Source organism: Thunnus thynnus, chromosome 4, assembly GCF_963924715.1.
Source record: "Thunnus thynnus chromosome 4, fThuThy2.1, whole genome shotgun sequence".
In the NCBI taxonomy this organism is placed as follows: Eukaryota; Metazoa; Chordata; class Actinopteri; order Scombriformes; family Scombridae; genus Thunnus; species Thunnus thynnus.
Genome location: NC_089520.1, coordinates 16,852,466 through 16,876,484, shown reverse-complemented (window position 1 = coordinate 16,876,484; position 24,019 = coordinate 16,852,466). Strand labels below are relative to the sequence as shown.

At 38.9% G+C, this 24,019-nt stretch overlaps 2 protein-coding genes across 3 annotated transcripts; one reads left to right on the top strand and one right to left on the bottom strand.

Annotated features, from left to right (window-relative positions):
* Positions 1-1,414: 1,414 nt before the first annotated feature.
* On the bottom strand, positions 1,415-15,514 carry znf362a (zinc finger protein 362a). Of its 2 annotated transcripts, none has more exons than XM_067586983.1 (9): positions 15,156-15,514; positions 11,236-11,299; positions 10,255-10,495; positions 8,581-8,706; positions 7,239-7,566; positions 5,317-5,541; positions 3,319-3,397; positions 3,014-3,172; positions 1,415-2,900 (listed from the first exon to the last, which is right to left on the bottom strand). In XM_067586983.1, the coding sequence occupies exons 2-9, from the start codon at positions 11,296-11,298 to the stop codon at positions 2,781-2,783; spliced, it is 1,341 nt and encodes a 446-aa protein (XP_067443084.1). In that variant the 5' UTR covers position 11,299; positions 15,156-15,514; the 3' UTR covers positions 1,415-2,780. The 2 variants fall into 2 exon arrangements, with proteins under 2 accessions (XP_067443084.1, XP_067443085.1); XM_067586984.1 differs by having other exon boundaries at positions 10,255-10,462; positions 15,156-15,513.
* Positions 7,367-22,291, top strand: LOC137181348 (uncharacterized). The gene is made up of 3 exons (XM_067586986.1): positions 7,367-7,456; positions 19,265-19,414; positions 20,742-22,291. The coding sequence occupies exons 2-3, from the start codon at positions 19,267-19,269 to the stop codon at positions 21,851-21,853; spliced, it is 1,260 nt and encodes a 419-aa protein (XP_067443087.1). The 5' UTR covers positions 7,367-7,456; positions 19,265-19,266; the 3' UTR covers positions 21,854-22,291.
* Positions 22,292-24,019: the final 1,728 nt, after the last annotated feature.

Sequence of the window (24,019 nt, the reverse complement as noted above, 5' to 3'; positions counted from 1 at the left end):
GAATGATGATTTGAAGTACTCGTTATTTGTAGGAAATGAGCAAAAACATGCAAATTGTTGATAGCATGACAGTCAGTGTTTGTTTTAGCCTTTTAACCTCTTAGCAGTGAAAATTTCCTGTAAATCTCTGTTTGCTCTATGCTTATTTACACATGTAAACAGGTTTTTATAAGTGTATGTTTCCAGATTCACCAACCTGATCAGATAAGACATTAGATATACAGAAGGTAAAATGACATAAGAATGAACAAATATGCATTAATGTATTATCACAAAGGAGTTAAATCCTTGATTTCAGTGGTTTACCCACCTACCTGTTTGTGGCTTACTGGTACATGTAAGCTGTGTCAAGTTTTACATGGTTTATTATGCACATTAGAGTCCTTTTAAAACACATTGTGGGGGATTAAATACACTGAAACAATCCACTGAGCTTTAGTGGACAGAACTACTTGAAATTATTTGAAACAATTAATTAATTAATTTTTATTTATTTTTATTTATATTTTTATTCTCTCTTTGACTTCATGTAAACTGCCATTTGTTTGCCTCTGGTGATCACAGTCTAGCTTTGAACGGATGCTTCCTTTTTCACAGACACTTAACTGCAGCCGAGATGAGACATTATCCTCGTCTGTCTCCATAGTCAACAGTAAAAGTGTGAAACAGGAGTCATGTCCAGTCCACAGCTTTGAATCACATTTCCCTACAAACACATCATCTTGCATAACCGTATACTTTTGTGTGAGATCAAAAGAGTAAGCAATGATGACACCATAAAAAGTCTTTTGAGAAGGAGCTGTGATATTTTATTCATCAGAATTAAAAATTAGCTTCCTCCATCAAACAAAGTCTGTGTCAACAGAGAGTGTAAATTTTTTGGAAGTGCCTTAACATTTTTTGTGAAATATAGTTTCCAACATTCAAATAAACATCATGTGAGTCGTCCTGTGTTAAAGGACCAGTGTGTTGGATTTAGTTGCATCTAGGTGAGGTTGCAAATTGCAACCAAAAGCATACACCTCTACTTCCCCTCCCCTTCCAAGTGTGTAGGAGAATAGACGGTGGTCACGAAACTCATGAAAAACGTGAAAGGCCCCCTCCAGAGCCAGTGTTTGTTTTGTCTGTTCTGGGCTACTGTAGAAACATGGTGGTGCAAGGCGAGTCTCGTGAAAGAGGTCCCGTTATGTAGACATACAGGGCTCATTCTAGGGTAACAAAACACAACGATTCTTATTTTCAGGTGAGTATACACCAATTAAAACATACTTGTGAATATTATATTCCATTTCTTCCAAATCCTTTAAATTCTTCACACTGCACTTTTAACATGTTTTCCAAGATTATTCATGTAAAAGCCCTGACATGTTGACATGTCGCCAGCAAAAACAAAATATAGACTTTCACCAACCCCTGTAATTATAGAATTATTTATTATAAAACAGGTTGACAGTTAATATAGTTTATGTACAGTATATATCATGCTATGACATAAAAGGCAAATGTAAAGTGATAAAACAACAGTGGAGTTGTAACAAAGTTAAGGCTTAAATGCATATAAAATGGCAAAGTGTTCATTAATAAAACAATGAATAATTAAAGAAGGTTGATGCTTCAACTACACATTATGACTGAAAACCCAAAAGATTATTCATGTTTCCAGAATTGTTACACATCTGTCTGTTTGGTGTAAAATATAAGTCTTATCATATTAACATTTATTTATTTGCACATCCAATTAAATATAAAGTGGATTAAAGTAACAGAAGTGCATCACTCAATATAATTCTAACACAGTAATCCTAAATATTTTAGTGAATCTGGAAATAAAAAGGCATATGTCACTATTTTCAGGGAGGTCTGACCAGCTCTTAAAAACATATTTTTGATTCACTTCTTGTGCTAAGGTAACATGTACTTATAGGCAGAAGCTCATACACTCATTGCGTCAATTAAAGTTTCAATTCAGTTTTTGAAAGGGTTTTTTTTTAGTGTATTTTTAAAATTGTATTGACAGCTCTATAACAGTGTTGACCAGATTGAACTGTGTTTTTGAGCATTGTTTCTGAGCATTGTCTCTGTTTTATAACATAAATATATAAAAGAAAAACATCCATCCTTTCAGTTATGAGTCATTCTGGTCGGGGTGAACATGGCAAAACAGGTGAAAATAAAAACTACCAAAGAAAAATACTGACAGATTATTTGTGTATGCGTTACGATGACGTGTATGATGAAACATTGCAAACACGGACATAAGAAGTGGCACAATATACATGAATACACATTTATATAAGCATTCAGCTTTATGTTCACTTGGCCACCGAGCTAATGGAAGACTATTTCTGATGCAAATATATTTTTTTTTGCAAAGACTTAAGATCGTAAAGGACCATATAAAAAAGACAAAGTAATCTGTTACAACACAAAAATGTTTAAAAAGATTTTCCATGTAGCTGCCTGGAGCGATACCTTTTTTTTTTTTCTTCTGTGAAGTCACACACACAAAAAAAATGTTTTTTAGGCCTGTCATTTCCAGGCCTGAAAGTGCTGAGAAATCATCTTTGGATGTTCCAGATAATACTATCTGGTCAGCAAGAAAGGAAAGGAGGATATACTCATTAAAAGAGCACCTCTTCACAAGATACTAGTACAATCTGGCACATTTTTTGGAACCCGTTCATGGGTTCAAAGTCCATCAGGGGGAGACGTTGATGTCACAGGAAATCAGGAAAATGGAAGGGCAGGAGACGGGTGAGGATTAAACCACGCGGTGGAGCTCAGATGAGAGAGATCCGTATAGGGATGCTGGGAGACTCTGTCCTGTGTTGAGGGGAGTGATGGGACACCATGTGTTCCACCAGTGTGTGTTTAGACATGTGCTTCATAAGGTAGGTCTCCTAAGGGGAAAAAAAAGAGAGCTTCATCAACAAAAAAGAAGACCTTTAGACATGATTGCTACAGTTAATCCAGATTTTTTCAAATGTAAAAATGATTCGGATCTCCAACTCACTGAGGTGTACGCCCTGCCGCACATGCTGCAGCAGTAGGCCTTGGCGTTTTTGATGGCGTGTGCAGACAGGTGGATCTGCAGCGAGGCAGAGTCCGAATAGGCACGGTAACAGTTGGAACACTTGAAGGGCTTGTCTTTGTTGTGCTGCCTCTGGTGAGACTTCAGCAGGGAACACAAAACATAAAATGAGACACTTTCATGCAGCGTTGTGGAAGTTGTTGTCTCACGGTTTCATCACAGATCTATTCAGGCAGCGGAGGAAAGGGGGTGGTGAAACAGGTGAAGGAGAAAAGTTTAATGTTTACCTGCAGATTGGATAGTTGAGTAAAAGCTTTTTCACATCCTGGATGGGCGCATTTATACGGCCGATCACCTGTGTGGATTCTAAAATGGGGAAAGTGAGGCAAAATTAGCCAACTGAAAATCTTTTCAGGCATGTCAGAAAGGAAGCTACAAAAACTTGTAACACACTGAAATACAAAGTTATATAACATACTCAAATAACAAAAATGGAATTACAACATGCTTTAAGTTTGTTGCCAGTGTAACATGTTTAAATCTTTTTTTGCAGGGGGATTTGTCTTGTCTTAGTTTGCACAGTACCATAAGAAACCAGCAGCTAAATCTGGCAAGAAAAGAGTAAAGAAGAGCTGAAAAGGACAAAGGCAGTTACTGTCATCATGTAGGGCACATCTACACTAAATGCACCAGCCTGCTACTAACACTGCTGGTGCTCCTTCCTAACTGACCAGACTGGACACAACAAGCTGAAATGTCAGTTCCTGCTGCTTTAATAAGTTAACACTAATAAAGGGTTGGCTCATGAAGTAATGTTAATAGCTTTAGCAAAATGTCCTTTCATGATTTCTAGTGAAGTAATATAATTTGTCACTAATTCGCTTTCAAAGACTGAAAAAAATTAAGATTTTCCCCAATAATACTAAGTTGTTTAAAACAACAAGTCTTCCAAATAAACGACCATTTGATTATTAGTTTGTACCTGCACTCCAGAACGACCCACTAGAGCGTAATATGCCAGTTTCCAAAACTGTTACAAATCACTGTTAAAAAATAATGATGTTTCATGGTGTGACAACGCTGTGGTTAAGGTCTGGTTTGGTTTAGGCACAAAAAACACTTAGTAGGATTAGGGGAAGATCATGTTTTGGGTTAAAAATGATCTCTTGAAACATGGTTACTACTTCCTTTAAGTTAACCAACCGTTGTCGTCATGGCAACGGTAAACAACATGTAACGGTTTAAAAAAAAAAGTCCCGACTAGTGGTTGGAAACGGGAAGAGAACAGCGGTCTCCTGCAGGTAAGTCCACTTTTTTTGCCACTTTTTGCCATCTAACTATCTAACCATCCACCCAACCCGCGTCTTCCTAAGAAAGAAGTCACCTTGTAAAGACGTCATCTGAACTGCGTCATAATTACTACCATACTACGGCTGCTTGATGGCGTCTGTCACTGAAACGTAACTATCAGTTGATTTTGGCTACGGTTGATTTTGGAGCTTGTTTTTCTTGGGAGGACAGGCTCGTACAGACACTAAAGACAACATTGTTCCTGTTAAACGGACCTGTAATCATCATGTCTTCCCAAAAGGAACTTCAATACATAACAAAGTAAATATGGTCAACGGTTTTCAATACTGTCTTATAAAAGTGCTGTTTTTATGTTCAATGTTTAAATTTAAACCAACTGTATAGGCAGAAAAACCACTAGAGGGAAGTGACAAAATATGCTTCTTTGTGATTTGAATTATTCCTTTAATATGAGAGAATAAATTGAGCATTTATTTACAAATTATTTATTGAAGGGGACTAATTACTAACTTTTGCATAGGAACTAAGGACAGTTTTACCCTAGTCATATTCCATCACAGCTTTCTATTGTTATGCTTGTTAAGAAACAGTACGTTATACAGGACTGCTAAGAAAAAACTTAATGTGTTATTGAACCACAACAATATACTTATGCTCAATAAAGCTTTGGTGTATAACAAAAAAAATGTAAAACCAGTAATCATGAGCATAGGGCTGGCAGTTCGAGCCTAAGCTCTTCCTGTCTACCTGTCAAAGTGTCCTTGAGGACAATGAACCCCAAATTGCTCCCTATGGTTAGACAAGTGCCTAGCATGGTAGCTTTCTGCCATTGATGGCAGTATGTAAGTGAGCATGTGTGAATGGGAAAGGAAAGAGAGGCAAAACTGCAACAGTCTTTGGATAAAAGTGCTGCTGTACATAAATGCTGTTCATTTACCAACACAGAGAGGAGGGAGTGTATGTAAATATCAGACCTGGTGTGCTGCTGCAGATGCGAGAGCTGGCGAAAACTTTTCTCACAGTAGGAACAGCGGTACGGTTTGACGCCCAGGTGTATGCGGAGGTGCTGGGCCAGGTAAGATGCGTTCGCAAAGGACTTAGTGCACTGAGGACACTTGTGAGCCTTTGCCTCTGTGTGCGTCTTGGAGTGGATCTGCATGTCTGACTTGGAGAGGAAGGTCAGCGGACAAACTTTACACCTGTATTAAAGAGCACAGCGACACAGAAAGAAGACACAGATAAATAAGACACACATGGAGCCTATATTATAGATATCGCATATTCCTGAATTACAGATTTGTCATTGGATCTTGCTCAATGGGAGGATTAATTTGCAATACAGGAATATTATTGAGCAAGGAACAGTATCATCTCTTTGACCTACAGTAGGAATGATTTATATGATTATAAGGTTCATATAAGGTTCTTAAAATCAGCTCCAGCTCGAGCAACTATAACATTAAAATGCTATGTACACCTTAATTCATGAGTAATCAAACAATAGCAATTACTTAACAGTACAAATATGTGCATTTGTGTCTTTCATACTTTAATTCAGCTCAACTGGTAATACTGATAATATTTTTTTTAAAAACATTTATTCTATTTCTACTTTTACTTTATTTCTTCCAGCACCCAAAAACTCCAAGGACTTGTCAGTCAGGTTCAATCTTAATTCACTCTTCACATGTGCTCCAAATACTGAGGCAGTGGAGACTGTAAGGAACCGGCTGCTACAAGACAAAATGAAATGCAACAGAACCAACGTGACAGACTGACTGCATTATATTGAAAAGTGTTTCTAATATTTTTATCTCCTGGTGTTGGACAAAATATAACAAACACTTTTCAATAAAGCAGTCCGGTTTAATACCACCAACCACTACAACCTCAAAAATAAAAATAAAGTAGAATTATGACTTTCCAACAGTGTCAACAACAACGACAAAAAAATTATAAGCTTCATAAAAGTAGAATTCATAGCAGAGCTGTTTGGATTGTATTAGACTGTAAAAGTGTATGTAATAAAGTGAACATGTATTTTGGAAATGAGCCAAACTTCTGCCTTATCAGCAAGAAATTCACAAATGGTTGGAGACCATTTCAAAACAACCATTCCTTTTGATTTTTTAATATCACAGACAAATATTTGATGAGAATCTTACTGATAGCAAGAAAAACCCAAAACTGGGAAATGGCTCCATCTGCAGGTACCAGAAACTGAATAATGGTTAAATATGATATGTGAAATCAAGGAGGAAAGGGTGAAAAGGAGGAAAAAATTATAAAAGAGGGAGAAAAGTAGGTGAGAGAGTACAGAAAAGACAGGAGGCAAGAAGAAAGTAATTTTAAACACTGAATGGTTAAAGCAAAAAAAATGACAACATGTACAATGTGGAATCTGCTTGTCTTATTGTAAATTGTTTTTAAAATAAGTGATAAAGCATTTGGAGGGTTAATAGGGGGAAGACAACTCCTTGGAGTCCTTGGAACAGGAAAAGTGCATTAGAAAAGTTAATTTATCATTATTATGTTAAGCATTTGTGTAACTACTGGTGCAAAATTAATTTCATGTTGTGATTGAGTTCAGTTTTCCTTTTTTTGTTTCATTTCTTGAACATATGGTAAGTTTTTTGTATAATTACTTTTTAAAATCTGTTTTTGCTTGTTTACTTACAATTTGCTGTAAATCTCACTACTTCTTTTTTGTAGTAGAGATGAAGATTTGACTACTGCAGTATCTACAGTACCACTGAGCCCCTTATTATCTGGAAACAGTTGTGAGTCATGGGTCAAAGGAAGTGTACCTTCTGTAACTATGCATTTACAGGACTGGTTAGCACTGGTATTATACAAGAAGAAATGGGAAACTTTCCAGTGAGAACAGTTGCATTACCTGTAGGTTTTTCCTTGTTTGGCAGTGATGGTGACACAGGACTGGTCATTGCCTGAGGCTAAGATGGGATAGGGCACCACCAACAGCGACGACCCATTCTCTGCTTTGATCTTCTTACGCCCTCGTTCATCCTTTGGAGGGGGCCCGAGGAGACCCACGAGGCCCCCGTTGTTTTTCCCAGGCTCCATCCCGTGGCAGCTGGCTAACCCTGAGATGAGGTGAGGTGTGGGAGCTCCGCCCAGCCGGCTGTGGCTGCTTGAGGTGGGCGTGGTGGGGGTGATGATCTCTGAGGTGTTGAGGTTGCCCGTTCTGGATGCCAGCGCCACACCTGATGAGTGCAAAGGAGGACAAGACTGAAATAACTCATTGTAATGCAGAAAGGTGACATTTCTAAAAGCGTAAGACTGATGGGCAGGTTGCATTGCTATTTACTGTATTCATCTGTTTTTATACTGTGTGCAATGTTATACATATATAGATTTATTTGGGCAGCCAAACCAAACAGTTTAGTTCACACCCAAAAGATTTTTTTGTATTTTTATAACTTCTTCCATCCAAAGAGCTGTGTGTGGAAATGCATTTCAAACTGTATAATGAACGTCTACCAGAATGGTGCATTTAAATGCAACCAATTAAATTAGTAAAATTAATTTACCAATTGGAGGTCAGCTTGTGAATGCAGTTTTATAGCTAACTCATAAGTGTCAGATGTTGCAGCTTTTGAGTTGACTGATTCAAAGACTGTACACTCTGAACACTGATCCATGCAAACACACATCTGAGTTTTTCATGTGTACACATATAACGTATATATTAGCCTGATAATCAGACTGAATTCACTTTTCACTTCACTTCATTGATTCATTTTATCTGAATATATCTGATTTTTTCCTATTTTTCATATATCTGAAAAAATCAGATATGTTGGTAGCAATTCAGAAATATGGAACCAGGCTAAGTGTTTATATAGAAAGAGGAACAGAAACAGGAAACTGCAAACACTACAAAATCAATTAATGATAGCATTGTATTCAAAACACAAACTTTATCAACATGGACAAATGATTGTCACAAGCTGATGGACAAGAGTGCAGGATAATGGACACAAAGCAAACACTGACACTTGGCACGCAGGCCATTGTAATACGACTCCCTTTTGTTGCGGTGTTTGCAAAATGGCTTGATAACTTTGAAGTTCAAGTCATTTTCCATTAAGTGTTTACATTGTTCTATCTACTTCCTGCCCCTTCACACAGTACAGAGCAGTCAGATTTTATCAACATTATTTTCCGGTCCTAATGATGAGTGAAACCCACACTGCAGCTGACGGTTGTGTGGTTACCTGAGACGTGGTTTGTTCTGGAGGGATGGTCTATGAGTTGACGCAGATGCCAGTCTTCCCATAATCCTCTGGCTTTTATAGCTGCCTTATCGTCCAGATTCAAGTTTACATCCCCCAGAATACGACCTGGGAAAGATGTGCAGAAAATTCACCTTTTTAACAACGTACATTCATCTTTCATCATCATGATCAACCCCCCCCCCCCCCCCCCCCAGAGAATTAACTAGGGGTGGGAATCTTTGGGAATCTCACGATTTGATTCGATTCACATTCTTGGTGTCTGATTTGATTCATAATCAATTCTCAATTCAAATCGGATTCTCAATTGAATGAATGGAAAAGGCGGCACAATTTTTAGTCTCTTACTCCAGTACACTGTGTGCCAAACTGTTCACTGAAGTTCTTAGTTCACTGAAATGCAATATGAAACATAATTAGTGGTTAAGATAAATAGATGATGAAGGTCATTGTTATCAGAGAAAAGTGTGTGAGGATATGCTTATATTTATATACAGTCTATGGTGAAAACCTAATGGAGACTGATAGGTCTAACTGTACTCTACGTTTACTGGGCATTTACGTACTGAACGTTTAATGAATCAGTGTTTCTCCTATAATTATAACAATGAGAACCCCAACCAGGCCAAAAAAAATGTAATGCCAAAAATAACACCAAATATCCATTCATTTGGAAATCAATAGCATTTGGGAGTTTCTGTGCAGCGCTGTTCTGAAACGCGAGTCAATCTCTGTGTCGTTGCCTGGGAAACTCTTGGTAGCGTAACTCCGTTAATGAATACTCCGTTAGTGAATGCGTAATATGTTTGCGTAGCGAGTGGGAAAGAGCTAGCAGCAGAAAAGTGATGGTGGATGCGTGTGGAGCAGAGGAAAAGGTTAGCAGTAAGTTGTCAGTCTGGCAGTAAATGTACAGTAGAGACTCCAGTGTGTCTGTTGATAAATGTTGCAGCGTCTCAAGACCAAGAAAAGTCATGTCTGTTATTTCCCCAAGTGCTGGAAAAGTAAAGGGTGTTAGCAAAGTTAGCAAACATGGGTTAGCCTAACCTGAAAATGCTAACATTACACACACCCCCGCGACTAATCGATTAGTTAAAGATTATGTACGATTTTCTTTGGTTGACTACAGCCCTAGAAAATCCATTGTCATTTTTATTTAAAATGTATTTATTGGGACATTAATGTGTTTATTATATATCTGATAGCAGGTATATGACAGGAAATAAGGGGAGAGAGAGAAATGGGGAATGACATGGGTCCGGATCTGGACACGAACCAGAGATTTGCAGTTCATGGTCAGTGTCTTGACCCCTAGGTCAACAGGGCACCCCAAAACCTGAAACTCACTGTATTTAGCCATGATTTACAAAAAGAAGTAATGTTTGATTTTCTGTAGCGGACTTCTGAAAAACGTCATCAGTCCCAAATCATGTTTATAAGCTGTAAGCTCTCTTAAAATCTGAGAAATTCATGAAGTTTCAAGGTGATAAAAGAATCCTAAGTATGTTTTTAAGCTGTTAAAGAGGCCTCCAGTACTGCCAACAAAACAAAAAGAAAGTACTAAAATAGTTCAGGGAGATACTGCAGGATGGACACATTTCATGCACATCAGTAAAAAGTGAGGACTGGAGAAGCAGTGAGGCATCAGAGGAAGCGTACCTGTGACTGAGCTGGAGGCGGGGCGGGCGTGCAGAGCGATGTCTGGCTGAGACGGGCTGTGGCTGTGGAGAACTGGCATCTGATGGACTTTGGACATCACGTGCTGGCTGCCCTCCACCTGGCTCGGGGGAGCCAGTAAAGGCTGTTGGGAAGGGACTGTGGCGGAGGGCAGATGAGGCGTTCTGATCTTCTCCGCCATCAGCTGCTCCTTGATTTTATTGATCAAGACTAGGTTATCCAGCTGACAGCCGGGAAACAACATTTGTGACAAGAGAACAGCCATCAGTTCAGTCAGTGTCAGTTTATGACACGATGGTTCCCTCTAATGGCTCATACGTGACATTGTACCCAAAACGTTATCTGAGGATCAACAACTGATCACTAAATTAAACCAGTGGTTTCCAAACTTTTGGCCTTGTAACCCTTTATTATAGGTTATGACCTGTGCGTGGTCATGGGTTGTAAGAAGAGATTTTTCTTTCTCATGCAGGATTTTTAGAAACCTGAGAGATGAAAGAATCAGGTATATTACTTATTTAAAGGATTTTTAGAGGCCAGAAGAGGTGAAAGTGTATTTAATTTATTTTGTAGAGGCCTTAAGAGGTAGTATCCAATTTTTTATTGATAAAAAAGCAAAAATTAAAGACCTGTAAGAATGTTTTACAATATTCGTTTAATCCCTGGGCCCTGACTCTCAGGTTGGGAACCACTGCATTTAAGGAATACTTTGGGAAATATGGTTATTCACTTTCTTGCTGAGAGGTAGATGAGAAGATTGACACCACTCTCAGTGAAAGTAGTGTCAATCTAACTTTTGGCAAGAAAGCAGATAAGCATATTTCCAAAAGTATTCCTTTAAACTGTCAATTATTTAGTATCATAAAAAACAACAAACCATTCCACAGAAAACTTACAATACAATGACTTCACTGCCGAGTGTTAATGTGTGCATTAATGCGTGAAAATACCAGAGTCACTCACCTGGCCAGGCATCGTAGGAGGTGGAGGCCAAAAATAGGGATTGTTAAAGCGCGGTTCAGCCATCCTGAAATGAATACACAAGAGGTCATAAACCAGATGAGGGCATGACTCAGCTGCTCCATTTGTCCATCAGTTAATTACTGACCAGTACATGTATTGAGTTCAAACTTGTAACACAGTGGTGCCAACCTTTTTGGCTTGCGAACCCTTAAAACAAAGCAATGTTTACTTTTGGATTGGTTGATTGCTTTATTTTTTCCTAATATCAGAGTCATAATTTACAAGAAAATAAGCAAAGATTAGAGAAAATCAGAACACAAAATGAGCAGAACTTTGTGTTGTTGTACAAATTTTAAAGACCCCTGAGGCAAGTTTATGATTTGTAATATTGGGCTATACAAATAAAATTGACTTGCGACCACTAAGGTTTATCTTGTAAGTCCTTGCACTCAGTTGTCCCTTCTTGTAAGATATTCCTTAAAACTGTAAATTTATGTGAAGATCTATTGTTTGTGCAGAAAACAGCGGTTAAAAACTTGTGGCAATAGATCTCCTCCCAAGCAGCTGATGACTGTTTGATGTGATAATTTGGGATAACTTGTCCCAGTCTTGTGATATTGTATTTTCAAAGACATTCTGTTTTAAGTTCTCCTCTTGTCCCAAAGTGCAAGAGGAGATCTCGTAGTCTCACACTTTCTCTGAGCTGCCACCTCGTCAGCGATTGCACAGAGAGAGGAAGGAAGACGTTTAAGTGAGTGATGCGAGACGGGGTTCACCCTCCCTTGCGTTCAGGTTTTTCTGGGGATTTTCAACCACAAGACTGCATGATGGGCATGCTGCCTAAGAGATAGTCTCTCACATGATTACAACAGTTTGTTCGGGAACTCTCCTGAACGGTTATCAGAGAAAACAGAAACGTTAAAAGTGATGAGGCTCAGATCCTAATCTGTCGCTGACTGTCTCCTCCTTGTACATGAGGCCCTGACTGGTTTAGAGTCTGATGGGAAACGGGAGAAACGTTGCAGAGTCTCACCTCAGCATACAGCAAGACCTGAGTGATGTTGGTTAATGATCCAAGTAAAGATAATGAACGTGGAATGACTTTAATGAGGATGCTGATCAGAAACCACAAGCCACACTGATTTGTAAGTGACAGCATTTTTTTTTCCTCTTTTTTTACACCCGTGACTGTGAACATTGTCTTTTTAAATTAGAATGTTTCATTTTCTTAGCATGCAATTAAACATAATGCTTGATGAAGCTGCTATTCCACAGGCCGTGTCTCATTTTTTAGGGGAAGAGAAAGCTACTTGCTGTTAAAGTTGTGATCTGTAGGCCTTTTCTTTCCACAGTTTTCTCTTTTCAACCCAGTATGAAGTTCTTTTCGAGACATTTTGCATTGCGTGCTTTGGCACACTCCACCATTCCTAAGTCTGTTTGGCTTAGCAGAGGCATAACACAGTCCACATCGGTGAGCCAAGAGAAACAAAAACGATACGTCCAGGGGTACGAGCGTACACTAAACCCCACAAAATATTTCTCTAATGATGCCAGTGGGGATCAGTTTCACTTCCTGGAGGCTTTCTGCCTCAGAGGAGTTTGACTGCTGCTGGACATCTCTGTGTCGCTTTTTGAAATTACACGCTTCACCAAGGCAGCGAGGTACTGTGTATGACTCACAGTTCCTACGTATTGCTTTACATTTATACTGTATGCTGTTGTGTGCTGTCTTAACTGTATGTGGCATCAAGACCTTGTAAAGTCAATCAGCATTGTAACCTGTAGACTCAGGTCTAGACTATGTTGCTTTTGCCAGAATTGTTTTAAGATTTTGCACAAATGCAACTAAGTTTTGATAAGGCCTAAATAATTCATACCTGCACATAAACTTTGGAGTTTTATCTTTTCCAGTAAAGAATATTGGAAATTATTTCTGGTATAGGTGTATCAAAAAGAAACTCAATATAATTCAAACTGCACACTGATCTAGGTCTATAAAATGTCAGAAAATAGTAATGCCACGTATAATATCTCATAGTCCAAGGTAATGTATTCAACTGTCTAACACCCAAAGATATTCAATTTAATATGACAAAGAAAAGCATCAAATCCTCACATTTGAGAAGCTGGAAGCAGAGAATGTACTTCTACTTGAAAAAAATGCCCAAAACTATTAATCTATTATAAAAAAAAAAATGTTGCCATTGATTCAGTTTATCGATCATTTCAGCTCTACTGCACCATCATTCAAGACATTTAAGGAATCAGAACATCAAAGTTTTGGTCCCTTTTGACAAAAGTTTATCTGAAGTCATTAAACTGGCAGGCTGTAGTTAATAATAGTACTTTCAAATAAGTCACCTTTTATGATAAAGGGTTTTCTAAGTTGTGACTAATGGCAGTTAATAAATACTTTAGTAAAGTTTTATAAAATGTCTAAAAATGAATTTTAAAAAACTTGAGATGTGTTGCATTGTAAAGTAAGAAGTTATGCTCATGTCTAACAAAAGTTTCACCACTGTAAGAGTATTTTCTGGTGTCTTTTAAATCTATCTAGGCCGGGTTTGCACATAATCAATAACATAACTAACTGATCGGTTATAAACCTTTTATAGTAGCAACGTTTGGGTTGTCAGGTTTTGAAAAATCTCTTTGACTCTTCAGACTGACCACTAACTTGGACCAAAATCTGTTCACTTGTCAGTACTTATGATTGCAAACTTGATGGATTAAAATTCTTTATTGATGACTTATTAACATCAATACATGGAGACTTGATAGCTTATTAGAAATTGAGAAAACCCTTAAGCATTTATTACGGATTACCAACATGATAAACATCAGTCACAACCTGAAAACCCTAAAGTTGTTTTTATTAATGGCTTATAACTGATGTATAAAGCGTTAGTACATCTATTATTAACAAATATATAAATCCTAACTCCTTCATAAAGGAGCCTTTATAGAAAGTAGTACCAAAGTGATATAAAACAACTCACATACTCATGTTATTATTATATAAGCAGAGGTGGTCTGTCAGGTGCTATAATAATCCTACAGATGGTAATGCTGACATAAAACTTGTAGTTCAGCTTCAAAAAGTTGCATCAGGTTAATCAAACAGAAACATGATAACAGTGAGATCACCTCTGGAAAGAAATACAACATCTGTGAGGATAAAAACAGCACCGAAGCAAAAGTTAGGGTTAACTTTTCCCCCTTTTTTGTACCCGCGCTGCTGAATGATTATTCTTCCGTTAAAAAACTAAAATCATCTGATTCAAATCTTAATATCATCATCATCATCATCATCTTTAAATGAGAGCATCTCCTCCTCCAGAGAAACGATCCTCCGCAGCGCCTCGGTCTGTCCGTCGCCTCTCCCTCATTCTCAGACAGTTTATTAAAAAAAAATCAGACAAAAGGAAAACAAAAATGGCAGCCCTGTCTTATTTTTATAAGCACTGGACGCCATATTCTGCAGATCCGAATATTATAAGGAGGTAAATTCTCCACATGCAATGACCCGCTCGGGATGCGTCGGGATGTGGCATATTTTGCATTAAGCGTACGAATGATTGTTTACTTTGATTTGCAGGTTTGAATAGCCCGGCTTGAGGAGGGAAAAAAACCCTGACACTTCCTACAACAATCATCATGCCTTTGCTGAAAGCTCTGCAGCCGCTGAGCCATAAATCCAAATGTCGAGCTTTGCGCCGACGCGCAGTGGAAGCGTTTATTCGCGCGACAGAAGAAAAGAAACCAGTCTTGATCATTTATGCGCTGCGAATGCTCCTTTTTTTATTGCAACTTTTGCATGACTTGAATAAAAAACGGCGACGAGGCGACACATGGCAGCTGCGTGTGAGAGGAAAAAGAGCAAAAACAGGCAGAGATTTTGCATCGAGCGGCCAACATACCTGAACCAGCCAGAGAAGAGATATTTTATAAAGGATTAGACTCTTCTTTCTTTCTGCCTTGCTCTCAGTCGGACTTCAAACCTTCCGGGTCGCCTGCTGTTCACTTCTGGGTGCTGCAGGCGAGGAATTGTTCAGCGTGAAAACACTGAGCTGAAACGGGATTTTTTAACCCATTTTCTGGTTTCTAATTTTCCCGCAGATCTATGTCACGGTCGCATCTGCGCGGCAGTGTTTACATTAAACTGTGCATATGCACGTAGAGTTCATATAATTTCCTGCACAGTGACAGTTGTGGTGTTTATATGTTATTATTGCATGTGTGAGGCTGACTCTCTCTCACGTGTTTAAAACAGTCTGAAATAAACACAGTTATATTTGTCATCAGACGAACCTCAGAGGTCCAGTTCTGCCGTGTGAGTGTATAATTGTGAGAATAATTTGGTGCACTACAGGTGGCCTTTTCAAGGTCTCTATAAAAACTGTCTGTGTGTCCCAGGTCCAGACAGTCATGTAGCTACAGTAGATATGAGCTGTAATCCGCTCAGCAGCAGCATGACAGGCTGCTAATGTGCTCTGTGCTTAGCTCAGCAGGAGATGGCACTGCTGCCACAGCTGAGACACACAGAGAGAGAAAGAGGGTGAGATAATCATGAACATGTTGCCTTATGGCTGAAAACTAGAGGACATGCTCTACATGTGGGAATGAGAGATTGCGATCATGTACGGTGCTCAATGAATTAATTTGAATTTACACTTTAGTTTTAGGGTCACCCAGATAAAACTAATACATTTCACATTAACATTTGTGAAGGTTATAATGTTCAGAAACTGTTTTAGACAGGTAGTGGTTAAACTTAACTTTAAAATATGGTCATTTTGAGGCTGTAGTGTTGAATTTTATTGAATATAATACCCCATTCATCTTAGTGAGGATGGACGATATGTTAGAAGCATCTCATTGTGAAGTTTATATTCTCAAACATGATGTCCATGGACGCTATTCCAAAGTGCTCCTGCTTCTTTTTCATGTGATTATATTAGTTTGCTCTCTATCTTTTATTAGAAAAACAATAATATTTATCGGCATCACAAACTACAGCCTCCAAAGTAACCATAAAGTCAAATTAACGTCTCTCAAAGAATCTAAGTATAAAGTTAAACAGATTTAATGGTTAAACATGTTTATATCATGTCATTTTAAGTGTGATTGTCTGCAAAAAAAAAAAGGTCCTGTTATTGCTTTGCACTAAAATGACAACTTTATCCCTTAGTCAAACATATTTCTGAGCAGCCCACAGTGTAAACATATATGTAACCATATATTTTTTAAACCATGAAGTGAAATTATTGTATATTTTTGGTGACAATAAAAAAATTCAGTCATACACGTGTGTTATTATCACTGCTCAAACCCTGCACACACGGTTGCTTTCTTACCTACATAATCTTTACTGTATGTGGAGTTTGCGCACACACATACAAAGTGACAGACAGACACATTCAAATCTATGTTTATATCTCTATTTCAAATGCAAAACTCTGCAGGGACACCAGCTTACATGTTTGACATGAGTCACACTGAGGGTAAAACAGGCACACAAATGTGATGATAATGATTAGAGAGAGAGAGCAAAGATGGAGCACAGTGAGGTAATTAAATGTTGTTTATCATTTAATAAACAACATTCATTTTTCAGCCTTTCTGCAGCTTCTCATGAGTTTAAACATGGTGAGATGAAGAAATTGTTTAGGACACATCATCCAGAGCTCACAATATAATCAGACTTTTTTTTTTTGACAGGAAATAATTGCTTTCTATTGACTTTATTTGACTACAGTTGGCACAGCTTCCTGATTGCTGCCGCAGATAACTAAGAGGAAAATAGTCGATAAACCTGATAAGAAAATGTGGTTCACAAAACTTTCCTTTGTATCACCAGAACATAAAGACATGAGGCTCCTGTGAAAGCAAATTTGTCCTGTTCTCTAAATAATTCATCACTGGACTGTTTCAACTCAGTGAGAAGTTGCAGCACAGTTAGTTAATTGTTTATTTAAACAAATGTCCTCATTGAGCTCAAGATCTCTTATTCAAGAGAAACCTGGGTAAGAAAAAAACATATGTAGACAAACACAATTACAGCACATAGACAGTATAACAGCTAAATTACTTCTGCATTCAAACAACAATTACCGGTAGGATTCAAAACACCTGAGTATAATTTGACACAACGATGTCACCACAAGGTCCATTTAGTAGCTGTTCAAGAGCTCTCAATCATATCACACAATCTTCCTCAGCAAATGGAGTATGTTCAGTTGTCAGAGCATTGTAGAAGTTCACATTTTCATTTTTTTCTGAGCACTTTAAGGACTTTTCATCCATGTTGACTCAAAACTCGAAACAATCAGAAAGCAGAGATAATGAGGCAGTTTTCTGGGGGCGCTGACTCCCAGGTTTGAGTCTGGCCGGATATCTTTGTTGCATGTCATTTCCCATCTCTCTCTCTCTCTCCCTTCATTTCCTGTCATCGCTCCATTGTCCGCTATACAATAAAGGCAGAAAAGGCCCCATAAGATAATTGTGAAAAAAAGTTTTCCTAGTAGAGCCTTATACATAAGTAATGTACAGTACAACACAGCTCCCTTTTGTTGGTGTAAGAGGACTGTGCCATCTGTCCAAACAGTCCACAGTAGCTGTTGCTGGAAACTAACGTGATCATTATCATTTATGATGATATGCAAATCATCATCTAAATAATGGGGAAAACCATTTTTAATAGGGTCAACGGTTTAAAGGAAATTGGCTTTCATTGAAAAGCATGAATGTATCATATTTCTGAACCTATTGTTAAACTTTTGTTGATTCAAATGAGTATCGGCAGGATGTATAGCGTCATCATCTTCTTCACAGTTATCTGATCTGCTGTCAAATCCTGCTTTATGAAACTCCCTGCGTGTGTGTTTGCTGAAGCCTGTGAAATAACACAGAATAGTTTGAACAAGGTGTGTGTTTAACGCAGGAATGTTTGTACATCCTCACTCAATATGAAAAATCTTCTGTCATGTATATCCTTAACTAATAGCAACATGTTTTTCTTCACACACACACACACACACACACACACACACACATACACACACACACACACACACACACACATACACACATACAGATATGCACTTTGCATCCCTCACTGTTATTAGTTAGTTAGCTGCCAGACTGGTTTTCGAGTCTGTACAAACAGCGCCACACCCTCCGAGACGCACATGTTCTCTCACCTCCACACAGGCCAGGTGCAGGGTGCACAGAGGCGGGGGAGGTTTTGGTGGTGGTGGGGGGGCAGAGGGGGGAGGTCATTATCCCCTGAGAGGGTGGAGCAAAGGGGAGGTGAAGAAAGCGGATGAAACATTTGAAGCTCATATTGACATGCTGCTCTGTAGGCTCCTGTGAGCAACAGGTAAGAACTAATGAACCTCACAGCAGTTTTTGATCTAGACTCATATTTTTCTGTAATATATCTTCTAAATTTGCTTCTTGGTATCATGTGATAGAGATAATGGAAATATTTTTTTCACAGGTTGAACCAGTCTGATTGTGCAGTATCAGTCAGTCAGGTGGAGGAGATATTTACAGACAAGTCATAGCAACGGCGTCTGTGTATTCAAGTCTGCTCTAAATTTGCATCTGTGCTCACATTACTGAGGAGTTTCAAAACACCTGCTTGTTCTTTGCTGGTATTAAATGTCATTTGTAAAAAGGCAATGCAAATATCACGACAGAGGAAGACAACTTTTAATGAACAATCAACTGTAAACAGCCGTCTAGTCCAGGGTTCATTACTAATGTACACAATGAAATATTGATCTGCAACCATGAAGCAAAAACATTGACTGAGAGTGAAATGATCATGTAAAACAATTGTGTGTTTATGAAATGTTACAGATACTATAGAAATGTTTGACATTGTGGTGGTGGTGGTGGTGGTGGTGGTGGGGGGTTACTGTCAGCAGAGTGCCTGGCATTCCTGACCTCCTTCACCCCGAGGCAAAAAAGAAACCAGTTTTTTGAAATGCTGACCTGTGTGTGAATGTTGTTTTGTTTTTAGCCATGGATGGTGTGTTGGAAGGAGCGACAGTGTTGTGTTTATGTAAATTGGCCTGCAGTCTCCTCTTCTTGCCCTCATTGGCTGTGTCCTACAGTCCCGTCAGCTTCTGCTGCTGCTGCCTCCTGATCTTCACGGACTTCCTGGTCACAGGTGAGGATGCAACCAGGTGCTCCGGTCACCACAGTCCTTTAGTCCAATTCCAGTCCAGTTCCAACCATTTTAGTCTGATGTACCCCCACAGCTCTTTCATTTTAAACTGGATGTAATTTAACACTAGTAATTATCATCACTTATTGATTTACAGCAACTATTTTGATAATTGATTTAGTCACAGCCAAACATTTCCCACCTCTAGCTTCTCACTTGTGAGGATTTGCTGCTTTTCTTGTCTTATGTGATAGTATATTAAATAACTTTGTGGTTTTTTAGTGTTGACTTGACAAAACAAGCAATATGATGGGCATTTTTCAACATTTTGTGATATTTAATATATATTTAAGATATCTAATAATTGGCAGATTAATTGATGATGAACATAATTGTCCCTCCAGACATATTGATCCTGTAATTGTTTATGTTAAAGCTTGGTTTCAGTAGGTTTGGTTTGCATTCGTACATGTGTTTATTCATTTGGGTTCATCCTGAACTAAATTACAAAAAAACCCCAACACCTTTTTGCAATCTAATCTTAACCTCAGTTTTTCCAAATTAGCTGAGCTACACCACAATCCTCCCATGTACTCCCTGGCAACTTAACCTGGGATACACATACTTTTAGTTGGAATTAAAGGATAGTTTTTTCCATGTCCATCTTAAAACAACAGTCAGGTGCCCATATGGATATTTAAACAGGTTTCGCTTGCTGTAATCATTCCTCCTGTTCATACTGAAGATCCTTTCCAAATGCATTCACAATGGGGGCCAAAATCTACACTCCTTGTTTTGAGCAAAAATGTATTTAAACGTTTATCTGAAGATAATATGAGGCTTCAGCTGTCTGAGTTAGTCAAATAAAGTGGATTTCCTCCACAGTTACAGTCTTTTTAGTAAAAAATTCTCTCTGTTTCCTCAGACAGTGTTTCCCTGTAGAGCTACGATGGAAGTATAGTAACAAAGAGGAAGTTTGACACTAAAAAGACATTTTAACATTGAAAGATTTCTACTTAAATTTGACTAATTCGGACAGCTGAAGCTTCATATTAGCTTCAGATAAACTTTAAAATACATTTTTGCACAGACGGAGGCTTGTGGATTTTGGCCCCCATCACTTACATTGTAAGTGCATTATGAAAGGATCTTCTACTGGTCAGTATGAAGAGGAGGAATGATTACAGCAAGAAGGACATAAGTCAATAATCATTTGGGAACCCGACTATTGTTTTAGAACAGACTTGAAAAACTGTGAACCTGTCCTTTAACTGCTCTAATCCAATCCAACCAGAGTCACCTCACTAACACTTTGTGTTTTTCTCACCAGTTTTTCTGAGTTTCCTGTGCATCTTTGAGTCCTGGCTGACTGAGCTGACCCCGCTCAGTGATGCCATCGCCCTGCGCTTCCTGCTCTTTCTCAGCCACACATATGGTGCGGTGTTGCTCCTGATCACACCTCTGATCGCTGTGGAGACTCTGATCAGACTGCTGGGGCCTCACTATGCTGCGTCTCACAGGGCGGTGGGTCAAACAGTGGGCTCTGATGGACATAGTTATTATAAAGAGGAAGTAACTGTGGAAGAGGAGGAGGACAGCGATAACCCAGACAAAGAAAGTTGGCTGCCTCATGCTGTCGGCTACCTCTGCTGCCTGTCAGCGTGGGCCGTTGTCGCCCTCAGTGTCAGGTGGCAATGGAAGCTGGAGGAAGTGTGGACTGCTGCCTGTTTGCACACAAACAACTCCCTGATCAGATGTTTGCCCAACCTGTTCAGCCCCATGCCCAGCGCCGTGAACCCCTGCTGGGGCATGGCCTTCCTCTCCCTCCTCCTGTTCGTCCTGACCATGAGCACAGGCTTGCACAGACGGCCCCAGGCTCCCACACAGATGGAGAGAACACACACAGAAAAACATCGAGTTAACAATAACGGCAACCTTGCTCCAGCTCTGTCTGCACCCTCCAAACCTGTGCACCCTGGGATATCGGTGTCAGAGCCAGCGCAGTCTGTTGACCCAGAGAAAACAGAGAGCAGCTGCACTGTTCACAGAGCGTATTCCTGGAACAGCATGCAGATGTCTGCGTGTCGCCATGGAGACTTTGTCCTCCTCTCCCCCGAGTGTTTGTCTGCGGAGAGGGGAGGACAGGAGCACGAAAGGACAAAGAGAGGTATACCTCTGACATTTATCACGGAGGAACACGTGAACTCACAATGCACGAGCCTGTGTGGGTGGCGACAGTGGGGTTTTCCCTGCCTGGGGGTGAATGTAATAATAGGGTTCGTGGGTGTGTTCTCCATCTTTGTGCTGCCCCTGAATCTATGTGTGAACATTCTTCTGATCCGGACTATAGAAACTCTGCTGGAGCTGTGTATCAAATCTTTAGTCTCATCTGCAGCAAACTCAACCGACATGACTGCTTCTCACAATGTAACACTTGTATAAAACCGGATGGGTGGGAAGCATAAATGGAAGCTGATTGGAGCTTATTTGCGACAGGACCGTCAGATTAATATTACATGTGCGCAGACATTAGGTCTACTTACCTGTCGACACTGGTTTGCATAGAGTGTAAATAAACATTCTGAGCAGCTATTTACATGTGAGGAATAATATGTGGAAACTGCTGAAAGGTGCTGAGGAGGCAGGTTGAGGCGTGCTTGCTACAGAGACTAAAGAGGGCCTGCTTTTACTGCTCAGGGCCATGAGATCTGCAGTGATTTGTCTTTACACAATGGGTGACAGAATGAGCCTCTCCAGTTTAAAGAAGACTCAACGACCGACAGTGTTTTGAAAAGAGTAATATGAAGTGTGCTGATGCTGCATCACATAAACCCTGCGTAAAGCAATGTGTAAATAAATACTGAGTGACTTGAGGGTGAACCACAGATTTTGTTTTGTGTCTTTGTAGTTTTACTCTACAACATTTCAGATGGAAATACTGATTTTACATTTATCTGACAGCTTGGCTGGATTAACCTCCTATGGGGCCTCTGGGCAAACATTTGTTGTTGGGCCCCTATTGTCCCCCACTATACATGGTGGTACTCTACAGCTGAAATGATTAGAGGATTAATCGATTGACAGGAAATCAATTGACAACCATTTTGATAATTGATTAATCATTTTTTGAGCAAAAAAGACAAAAATTCACTGATGTCATCTTCTCAAACAGGAATATCTCAAATATGTTTTTCCAGTTTTCCATGATACTAAAATCAACATCTGTGTTTTTGACTATTTTCAGACCTTTTACACACCGAACAATCAATTGATTATCAAGGACAATAATGTCAGGCCTATTAATAATGAAAATAACAATTTACTCCTATGATGGAATAATACTAACTTGCCCTCAGTTTTCTGTGTGCAGTTTGATGAAACAACTTTACAACAAATGAATTCAATATAAACTAAAAGAATTAATACCTTAAAACTAGATTTTGATTACCTAGCAAGGCAGCTGGTTTCGCAAGATCACGAGATCAGGCGAAAATTCATCTTGTCAGGCCTCAAGTTATGAGCTTGTGACCACCAGTGGTTCGGACCAATCAGTGTCCTATGAGGAACTACTGACAGCCACAGGTCTGGTTTAGGTGTGACAACAGCGAGAAGTTAGTCCATGATGACGGTGATAGACAGATGGTTCATCCAATCACCTGTCATGTATTTTTTGAAAGTGCCTGACCTTTTCCAAACAGTTTCCATGGACGACTTCTCTGGTGTGTCAGGTTAAGATCTTGACACAAAGTCCCTTATCAAAATCAGGAAAACAAGATAGAAAATGGAGGACCTGTCATAGTTGATACTGCACTTCAGGTATTTGAATAATCAAATTACATAGACCCAAATGAGATGAAGTAAACCTGGTGGTCTGGGGTCCCTTTGCAGTTTCCCACTTGGCCTGGTTGGTGATCCGGCCTTTACTGAGCTACTTTACTACTACTAATGGTTCAAATGAGGTCCTCCTCAACAAACTTCAACAGTAAATTGCTGCTTACACATTATTGCATCAATAATAATAATCCAACAATATAATATATATATATTATAATACACCATTTTTCTGCATCATGTTGTACTTTTACTTTTGATACTTTAAGTACATTTTGGTAATACTTTTGTGCTTTAAGTGACATTTTCAATGCAGGACTTGTACTTGCAATGGTATACTTATGATAACTTTATAAAACCCAGTGCATGGTTAAAGATTAAGTTCCCAACTGTTTTGACTTGTGACCACTTTCAAAAAATCAGTGTCTGGTTGTTACATTTCAGATAGTTTGTAGTTTCACCAAAGAGACATTTCCTCTCTAGTCCTTCAAGGCCTGAAGAGGGAAACACATCCAATATTTTACAAAGAATGCAAAGATTAGAGAAAAATGTTCAAAAATGAAATACAGATTTGTGTAGCAGAACTTAGTTGTTTCTTCTCTCCTACGACATTAATCATCTTATGACCCTTCAGATTTTTCTTGAGATGCTTTAACCCGACCCTGAGGTTAGGAACTACTGAACTTATACAGTATATTTACATGTGCTGAATGAGTACTTTTACTTTTCATACTTTGCATATACCTTTTTTCTACTTAAGAAAGCTTTTGAATGCAG

Coding starts and splice junctions, on each gene's coding strand:
- znf362a (XM_067586983.1), bottom strand. CDS start 11,298: ATGGCTGAACCGCGCTTTAACAATCCCTATTTTTGGCCTCCACCTCCT. Junction 3,398..5,316: donor CATCTGCAGCAGCACACCAG/GTCTGATATTTA, acceptor TCCCCATTTTAG/AATCCACACAGGTGATCGGC. Junction 2,901..3,013: donor GCGGCAGGGCGTACACCTCA/GTGAGTTGGAGA, acceptor TTTTCCCCTTAG/GAGACCTACCTTATGAAGCA.
- LOC137181348 (XM_067586986.1), top strand. CDS start 19,267: ATGGATGGTGTGTTGGAAGGAGCGACAGTGTTGTGTTTATGTAAATTG. Junction 19,415..20,741: donor CACGGACTTCCTGGTCACAG/GTGAGGATGCAA, acceptor TTTTCTCACCAG/TTTTTCTGAGTTTCCTGTGC.